Source organism: Acanthaster planci, linkage group LG02, assembly GCF_054643075.1.
Source record: "Acanthaster planci isolate LZ-2023a linkage group LG02, COTS_SCS, whole genome shotgun sequence".
NCBI lineage: Eukaryota > Metazoa > Echinodermata > Asteroidea > Valvatida > Acanthasteridae > Acanthaster > Acanthaster planci.
Genome location: NC_141778.1, coordinates 28,390,406 through 28,400,239, shown reverse-complemented (window position 1 = coordinate 28,400,239; position 9,834 = coordinate 28,390,406). Strand labels below are relative to the sequence as shown.

General features: G+C 40.6%; 1 protein-coding gene across 2 annotated transcripts; it reads left to right on the top strand.

Moving 5' to 3' along the window:
• The first annotated feature begins 530 nt into the window (after window positions 1-530).
• Window positions 531-9,012, top strand: LOC110977241 (uncharacterized). Of its 2 annotated transcripts, XR_015424560.1 has the most exons (5): window positions 531-763; window positions 1,317-1,407; window positions 1,548-1,634; window positions 2,448-5,646; window positions 7,423-9,012. XR_015424560.1 is itself a non-coding variant. In XM_022231187.2 (4 exons), the coding sequence occupies exons 1-4, from the start codon at window positions 665-667 to the stop codon at window positions 2,663-2,665; spliced, it is 495 nt and encodes a 164-aa protein (XP_022086879.1). In that variant the 5' UTR covers window positions 531-664; the 3' UTR covers window positions 2,666-6,657. The 2 variants fall into 2 exon arrangements, 1 of the variants encoding a protein (XP_022086879.1); XM_022231187.2 differs by lacking the exon at window positions 7,423-9,012 and having other exon boundaries at window positions 2,448-6,657.
• Window positions 9,013-9,834: the final 822 nt, after the last annotated feature.

Genomic DNA, 9,834 nt, shown 5'->3' with positions numbered 1-9,834 from the left:
AATGGGTCTTGGCTGTAACTGGGTGTGTCTACAGTGCAGCAAATCTTGAGAAAATCAGAATATGTTCTGAATTCGAAATTCTCTGATGGGAAGCTATTAAAATGTACTTTATTAGGACTCCCTTCACAATTCAATTATTTTCACATGGACAATCATGTATATGCATTTCTTATTTTTGACATTGATGTGCTCGTATTTGGTTGGTTTGGTACTTTTGCCTGCATCGGTTTGTTTAGAAGATCAAAAAATGAAAATGACACCCAATGCAAATAATCATTGTTTCCGGAATTGGTGGGTAAATTAAACGAAATACACGTATTTAAAACCTGATCACCATAGCGCAGCCTTGAATGATCGCTAAAAGTCATTAATTGAGAGGAAGGACAATGCATTTTTTTTTCAACGATCTACCTGTATTGGACACGACCTCTTTGTAGGATAGGCTACGTAATGCAGTTTATGAAGCCCTTGCAAAGATCAACTCAACCGTATCACTCAAGAATACTCTAAATCGGAAATGAATGCAAGTAAATGCAAATATAGACCATAAAAATATACATTATGCAACAGACATCTATGGTATTTTAAAGGAAGCTGAGTCAGAAAAATTACTATTGAGCATATTTATATCACAGCAGCTTGTGTGGTCAATTGATCGTCGATCATGTTAACAGCAGTACATTTTTTGTTGGCAATAATGCTCTACAGGGGAGTTAACTGTAATTATGACGCGGTGACTAGCGATTTTAAAAATAGCAACATGGTAAGTTTTACTCCTTGATAATAGCTACCCATATTATTATAAGTATTCGGGAACTCAGGGTTGCGTAGTTTTGGGGGGATAGGTTTTTTTTTTGGTGGGAAAAAGTGTGTTTTGTTTTTGGTTTTGTTGTCCCCCCCCCCGTTCACCTTTGCGGCCCGTATTCGATTCTCGGCTTGCCCCACACGTGGATTGGTTTTTCAGTCTCTACCTGATCATGGGGTTTTACTCAGAATATTTTTCTGGGGGTTTTCCTCCCACCACTAATCCTTTAACTTACTCTCATCGTGGAGATGTTCTATGTTCTCATTGTTTCCTTTCTACACGTTTCTTCATGCAGGCTTACGAGCTTTGGTGCCTTTGGGCGATTTTGAGTAATTTTGGTTTCATTGCCAGACATGATTAACTCAGCATTAATAGTTGTTTGCAAGAATTGCCGCCGTATCAGCAGATTCTCAGCAGATTCGCAGCTTGTAACCGAATTATCTATTCAGAGTGCGGAACATGAATTTGTCTAATGACCAGATTCAGTCAAGTATGTTCCTTCATCTCTTAGGAATTTTCCATGCTGAATGTTACGTGTACGAAAGATCAAAGTGCATGCGCAGAATGTTTCACAGTGCGGGCCAATGGACTAATGTGCCTGTGTGAGTATACACGTTAAGTTCATTTTTGATAAACTTTCTACTGCTCACATTTCAGAATGTAGCCTACCATTGTACTTTCCTTGTCTAAAAAAGTAAATGCAGTCAGTGAACGTAGGTTATCATCATTTTTATCTTTAAAGATGTGATGGAATTCACAAAGGACCCGCACAGCTACAAGCTGTCTGCAATGGATGGAATCAGTGAGTGGGACTTTGAATTCCTACAAGGTAGGCTGGGACAACCCAACAGTGAATATACTGGATGAGACCGATAGACCAGCAGAAGCCCGATAAGCAACATCCTCACGAACATACAAGTCACTCATTCCATAAAATCCAAGAATGTGGCAATTAACAACAGTTAGGGGAGTAAATGAATATAAGTGGGGGATTTTACATAGGACTGCTCCGTTGCGTTGTATAATTTTTGGAAGAATGGTTTTTAACTGAACTGAAACCACCCCAAGAAACACTCGAGTGTTTTTCCTGTAATACTTTAGCGAAGACTCCTGTAGATAGGTAAGAAATAATTTCATTAATTGGTACGATATTTCACTTCCAGATCATGCAGTTTTTAGGTTCTATAAATTGATATGCTGGTACATACAAAGACCCCTTTTGGGCGTGATTTTTAAGAAGTAAATGAACGAAAAATAATTTCAAACACTGAAATTTGTGCACATTAATTTTTCCTACCCAAGGATTCCGAAAGAGCGCCATCAGGGAGTACACTTTCAGGCTAATTGTCGGTACCATACCGATAAATGCGCTTGAAGCAACAGTTTGTCCAAGAAAAGCATTCATCTGGCGTATATTTCTTTAAACAGTTTTAGTACTGTTTGCATTGTTGCCTATTATTAAAGTGATGCTTCCTACAAGTTCCAAATCTTATATTTAAACACAACCTTAATACATTTGGGACACCACATTGTCAAGGTGTTCACAAAATATTCGTGACATACTTCATTCACTGTAATGCAATCTTTGCATAGCTTAGATAGGTCTGACGAAGTTCTTTTTGTCTCCCGTATCAATTCGCAGATGATTCGTCAGGGCAAGTCCGTTTCTGCACTCAACTGCAAAATTCTTTTGACAAAGGAGTAAATGCAGATTGGAGAGATACCCTCTGCTTGGACAACGATTTCTCGGAGGTTACTGTGCCAAAAGAATGTGGCAGTCCCCTGATAACACTGACCATCGACAGTCATATGGGCAATGGCCGTGTAATGGGTGGTCAGTATCTCTACTGCAGTCCCTAATGGAATTATCGCGTAGCCATTTCAATGCATGACGCAACGGTGCGTAGCATTATGTAGGCCTATAGGCTTCAAAAAGCTGTATGAAAAAGGATTTGAAAATGCAAACTCTTAAAAAGCTTCTTCTGGTCCTGTTGAATTCCATTTCGGTCACTCTTTGTTGTTGCCATGCATGCTGTACGTATCTCTGGGCCTTCCTCTATTTAATATCAGTCAGATTTCCACATTTTATGAGCAAGAAATCTAACGTTTCTAGGTCAGATATTCAAGAGTTAAAGAGCTTTTTTACCATAATGATTGAAATTGTGATGTACGAACTACTTGTATTCATATGACTTTCTTTTGAGAGATTCTTGACTTGGTATTACAGCCATTAAACCACGGACGTATATTTGAAAAAATGGACTTGCAACGCCTTTGTATGAAAGAGAAGCCAACCAGCGGCCATTTTACCGAGCCGAATACAAAAGCGTGGGTTGGCTCCCTTCAATTGACGTCAGGAAGAACAAAGGCGGGCATTGTCAGGAAAGCTTTGTATTAAGCTCGGTAAAATGACCGCGGGTGGATTCAATGATTCTTTATATCAAGGGCATTGCGAGTCCAGATTTTATTATACACGTCCGTGTATAATAAAAAAGACAAACGACCAGGCTTAAAGCCTGGCTTAAAGCCTGGGCGTTTGTAACGCAGACTGAAATTGAAACAAAAATGGCGTCCGAAATTCCGTGATTTTTGCGGGAAATGTGCTTTAGGTTGCCAAACGTCTACTCCAATTGTATGCATTTCATTGACGGTCAGCTATTTAGTTGATCGTAAGGGTGTAATATTTAAGCACTAAGGAGAAAATTGGCAAGTGGAACTAAGCGACAGGGACAGTGCACGCCGGTCATGCTTGTCTTGGGCCAAGACGGAAGAACTGCGATCAGACTCGATCGAGCACATGCCACGGCGGCGCGCGCCGATTTCTGCTGCGCCTTCTCGTGAATTAATTTCACCAATCGAGCCGTCGATTGGTGAAATTAAATCACGAGGGGGCGCAATAGAAATCGGCTTACGCGGCATAATATGGGGGTAATCATGTGGTGGGATGGCTCTGTAGAGGTGCTGGTCACCTGTTCCATATTGCCATTCACTGGCTTTTTTTGGATTTTTTTTCTACCCGTCATCTGATTGTTGTGTCATGTCAAATGTTTTATGTATATGTTTTTAATGTATTAATTTTTTGGTCTTGTTTTACAAAAGCCAGTGGAAAGTATAATAAAATAAAAAAAAAATAAAATACAGTCCACTGGTTCAGGCCTCATTGAAAACAGTGTAAAATCACCATTGTTCAGAGTTCAATAACATTCAAGCCAACATCCCTGGGGTGGCTCACACAAAAATGTAATTATTATTTGGTATTCAATCTTTCAGTTTCTTTTCAATTTTCGGGGGGTTAACCTATTACATTTTTAATTATTCACCCAAAGCAAAACCAACCCTGGCCCCAAAAGTCGAAGTTCCAAAGTCAGCACACAGACTTCCTCGGGCCTTTGGGAACATTTTTCAACAGTATTTTTATATCCCTTCTGCTCTCAGATGGAACCCCAAAGAACCCGGGACTTGAACCTGGCAAATATTACGCAATCTCACCATTTTGGGGCTCAAACAATCCCTTTTTCAAAAGATACTGTGGAAGCACTTTTAATGCTAATGAGCTTGGTGGAAATTATTGCTTGAATTTGTGGGCTGCACCCATATGCTCGATAGAGTCCGCTATCGAGTTCTGCCGTCTTGGCCCAAGACTATGGTCATGCCAGCATGCATTTGTGTATGGCCATAGTCATGGGGATATCACGGCTACACTTGACGCAGACAGTCGGCAAAGTAGACTTGCCTCGAGTCGGGATCTCTATGGAATTCCATATCTGCCGTCGCCCGTCGTGCGTCGCCTTTTGCTTTTTGTTGTGTCCCAATTCTGCCATTCACCAGTTCCACACATGCCATTTTCCGTCGCCCGTCGTGCGTCGCCCGTCGTGTGTCGTGCGTCGCCCGTCGTGCGTCGTCCGTCGTGCGTCGCCCATCAAATGGGTAGCATAGGACCTGCAAAGGCCGGGGTTTAACAAATGACACAGTCTAATTCTAATTATTTTGCATACAGTAAAAATGTGCCGACTTCTTTTCATCAAATTCTATAATGTAATCTGCCAACCGATACAGATATTCCATTTTGTCCTCTCAATTTCACCTTGAAATCAAGAAATACTAGACGTGTTGTGGATAACAAACTGTTTATTAAATGTATTGTGACGGGGCAATTACCACTTGGTTTAAGTTTCAGAAAATGTGACGTGTTAGTTTTTGTGGGTGTGTATGAAGTATACATTTACAGCCTGACACTATTCGTTTTAACGAATTTCTAATTCGTAATAACGAATTATTAATTCGAAATAACGAATAAGCAATTCGTAATAACGAATTACTAAATCGTAATAAAGAATTACGTGCTGATCCACATAGCCCCTAGATGGCGCCCTTTATTTGTCCACATCAAACGCGTGCTAGGCGCCCGTGGCCATGGGAATCACAGAGATATATTCGATTAGGGGTGCACCAACACAAACAGGCCTTAATTCCGTCGAGCTCGTTAATATAGGTTATACACTCAACATATTCTTTATTGGAGAGTTCTGAGAACCATGGGATTGGGGAATTGAAGAAAAATGGCATTGAACCTCTGGCCTGGACCCAGAGCTCCACTTCTGAGCAATTTGGATGTAATTGGGTCCGAAAGTGGCACTATTTAGCTGTTTTGCAGAGGGATGCATTTTCAAAAAGGCTGCTTTTCCGGACAGTGAAATTTCTTCATGTTAGGGGTGGTCTGCTTTGGGTGAGAATTTCTCAAAAATTCATCGGTCAACCCACTAAAAATTGAAAGGAAAATGTCAAACAGGAGGACATGTCAAACATCATTTTGCTGTTCAGCTTGGACACCTGTGAGAGTTGTAAGTATTTTCAAAATAATTTTGAAATAAGACGTTTTATCATTGGTGTCTCTGGAAATTTATTGTTAGGGGTGCACCTTAGACGTATGAAGCATGCATGCCTCGAATCACATAAGAGTTAATGCAAACCAGCGCCATCTGGAGGCTGAAGTAATTCGTTATTTCGAATTAGTAATTCGTTATTACGAATTGGTAATTCGTTATTACGAATAGTAATTCGTTAAAACAAATTCGTTATTTGTTATTTCGAATTTTTATACTTCATTGGCACGATTGGGCTTTCATAGGTAGGCGTTTTTGTTTTGCTTTGTTTAAATAGACAACTATCTGGGATACTATGGCCTTTCCTGTGGGAAAATGGTTCTACTAACATCTTTAGAGAAGACGACTCCTCGAGCCTTGTGGGAGGTTTCCTTGTTGAAATGTTTAACTTTATTTCTCTTTGAAAATAAAATAATCCTCAGGAATCTTAAGAGGAATGTAGTCCGTTGGTTTTGTTGGTTGAGGAGGAAAGACCACAATTTGGGATTTGGAAATTGAAATAAAGGAAAGAGAGTTCATAAACACAGCTCTTTGAGGTGCGACTGTCTTTATATCTTCAAGAATCATCCAGAAGTGCCCCCCCCCCAAACTTTGCACAAAGTTTTCCCTGGACTGCACTCTTGAAATTTACGCTTTCTACTTCACTCTATTTCAAGCAGGTTCTCGTCGACCCGTCCTTTACAAAGACACCGCGTTTGTAAACATGCATATCGGCTCTTGTACGGAGCCACGAAAGGGACATTGGGTGACGCCTCATTGTACCATTAAACAGGAAAAGCTGAATTTTTCTTTCCTATTTTTGGCATATGGGTCATAACAATATCACAGCAACTATAACACATGCTATGCTTCCACTTGGAGAGACTAAAATGACGCAAAAATCTGAAAAACGTGAAAATTGAGCCCCTTCCATTGCTGATGGTTGCTCATACAGTCTGCTGACGGTGTCGTACTTCCTCCTCCAACCTTATATAAGGGCTTGGTAACACTGTATTATCGCAGTGGTGTAAAATCGTGCAAGCGGGGGGGGGTAGGGTGAGGGTAATACAGGCTATGGGGGGAAAGAAGGGACCTCCAATCTGATCCATTTATGGGAATTGGAAAGCACTGTCGCTCTACAAACGATGCTGGCATTTTTGTTTGGAGGGTTAAGGGTTTTTCACCGATGATAACACTGACAGTCAGTCAAAAAGGTCGCTATTTTGCTTCCCTGCAATCGAAATCGTGATAAGCTACTGGATATGAGTGATCGAACATTTTCAAACTGCCCAATAGCGCATCTTGAGCATATTTGCGAGCCTAAGCTAACATACGGTGGCTCACAACTGTCACGGCAAAAGCAAAAGGGTCACGGCAAAAGCAAAATGGTCACGGCAAAAGCAAAAGGGCCATGTCGCACGCGTACGTACATGGACCGTCGTTTCCATACACTCTGAACTGAGATTCTAGCTGTGCAGCATGCATGTGCAGATGTGTGAGACGCAGTGAACCATGGGATATTATTAAGTGTAGTGGTCAGCACACCGGTAAAGTTTATTATTATTGCATGAACACCATGCATAATAATAAACCATGTTTTGCAGCACCTGCCGACACGGCAGAAATACGGGCAACTTCTGCTCCCATTGTGGACAGGGTTAGCTATTCGTCATCTTCGATTGTTGTGCTTGATATGTATAGGCTATAAATGATTTGCTTTATTCAAACTAGAACTCTTTCTTTCCAATATCATAGGAGCTGGGAGAGGGTGCAAACCACGCACGGAGAGAGTTCAACGCATGTACACAGACATCACCCAGTGCACAAATCCTATGACTGCATTCGTGGTCTGAGTGTTCTTAATGCTTTGTTAGAAAATGCTCCGAACTTACATTTTGGGACATGTTATTGCTTCCGATAGATGACACACCAAACCATTTGCTTAACTAACTTCTGGCTAATTGTGTTTCTGAGTTTGCCCATGTCCCCCTGTTGTGGTGGTTTTGCTCCAGCTGTGTTTCGTTTGTATCTATCAGTCTCTTATCTTTGTGGGTTTTAAAAAGATTGTTATAAATTACAGTGGCTTAATCTTAAACGTACATGTTTTTCGTGGTTGGTTTAGCTAAATAGCGTGTTGGAACTTTCTTAACGTTTTACTGGTTAAGTTATTTTTTAATTGCCCATTGTTTTTAAAGTAGCTTTTAGCCCAATTTTGTTTATTTGCTCTCAATAGGCTATGTGATCTACTCGAAGCGTCCTGAGCATTGATTTTTGGCGGACTTGACAAAAAATATCATTATTGCTATTACTATAGGGAAAAAGTTGGGTTGCCCGTATATTGGACTCCCCAATACTTCTTGTTTTATTATAAAAAAAAGTGTTACCATGACCAATTGCCCAATTAAGCATGATATATTTACTCCACAGAATTTCAAGAAGGTGCATCAGACTCGGATGCAGAAAGTGAAGTGGGGTTTTATGAAGAAGCTGTGATTAAATATTATTTCTCTAGAGGTTTTGAATATCAATAAATCCTCCAATTACTTCACAAGAATTTTATCCACTGTATCAACTACAGAACACTTTTAAGAAGACTAAAGCAATACGGACTTTGTAGAAGGAACCCCGGTGCTCACTAACACCACTAATGGGCAAATTTCAGTATATACCTACATGAGCGCTGCATATGTCTTGTAAAATGGTTCATGTTTATTTTTCCATTAACCACGTTCTGAGGGAGGGCAATTCTCGAAAAAGGATAACATCTTGTGCCCTTATTTTATTTTTGTCCATTGACTGATTTGAGCATGGATTAAGGATACCCGTTGTAGTTTTACGGTCGATTTTACGGTTAATACGGTCGATTACAAGAAGATAATTTAATTTGCTCCTATACTTCCCTAAGCCACGTGCATGGCAAAAACTACATGTATCTCCAAAACATACGGTCGATTCACATTTGTGCCCCATCCAAGAGTTTGCAATGTGTTGACCAATCACAGTGCGCGACCCCTTCCAACGCGCACTGTAGTATTGTGAATTGTCTGTATTGATTTCCTTCGTTCAAAACAGTTGTGTGCAACCAATGGTCCGTGGCGCAACACACCACATTTTACGTGGAGAAACTCTCCACAGCTTGATACTTGAGGAGTTTCCTGAAGTTTGAGAAACGAAATAATAATATTGTCCAAAGACATCAGGGAAGGATCCAATATTGTATTATTCTTTTTTTGTTGGGTGTTTTGTGAAATGTTGTTCATGGGAGGGGGATTATGTAGTTGTTGCCGTTGGTGAAGCCATTTAATCCCTCTGTGTTGTCCCCGGTCTTAAAATAAGAGGACTATACAAGGTTATACTTTATTTAGGGGGTCTTCCAAGCTTTAGACGTAGCCCCCCTCCCAAAACGGCAGTGAGCCGGGGGGGGGGGGTTCAGGCCTGCACATTTATAAGCACCTGCGCATCAGTATCAAGGGCTTTGGCAAATTTTGACAGGTCCAGGGGAATGGGGCCACGCCCCAAATGTATTAATGGAAGTACAATGAGAGAAAAACGTTGTGGGGAACTGCTTTATTTCCCCTACCCTCTTGATTACGTTTAAAAATTTGTAAATTTAGCTTCACCTATCAAAAAGACCATAAAAGGTTCCAGATCCGGGGGGGGGGGGGGTATGCAAGATGTAACTGAAGGGTGCCGCGATAAATTTTCAGACATTTTCATAAAACCTAGCAGTTTCATCCACTTTAGTTTGTCTTTTCTTTACCTGTCGGGGTGTTTGTTTATTTGTTTTTCTTTTCTTAATTTTAAGCCCTTTAATTTAAAACGGTACAGTTTTAAGGAGAAAGGGCAAACGCGGTGTGGTATGGTGTCCACACCATAGAGATCATAGGGGTCCAGTCCACTAATTCAAGTCCCATTGAAAACAGTGTAAAATCAGCACCGTTCAGGGCCCAATAGCATGCACGCCAACATCCCTGAGATTTCTGAAACACAAATGAAATTCTTGTCTGGTCACTTATCTTTCAATTTCTTTTCAATTTTTTTGTGAGTTAACCAATTACATTTTTAATTATTCCCACAAAGCAAAATCACCCCCCAAAAGTGATTTTTCCCGAAGTCTGATTGCAGCCATTTTTCAAGTGGCAACCCTCAACTTTCTCGGGCACTTAG

Excerpts from the sequence above, each read along its gene's own strand:
- LOC110977241 (XM_022231187.2), top strand. The coding sequence starts at position 665 with ATGTTAACAGCAGTACATTTTTTGTTGGCAATAATGCTCTACAGGGGA. Across the intron at positions 764-1,316 it reads ATTTTAAAAATAGCAACATG|GAATTTTCCATGCTGAATGT; the intron begins GTAAGTTTTACT and ends TTCATCTCTTAG. Across the intron at positions 1,408-1,547 it reads CAATGGACTAATGTGCCTGT|ATGTGATGGAATTCACAAAG; the intron begins GTGAGTATACAC and ends TTATCTTTAAAG.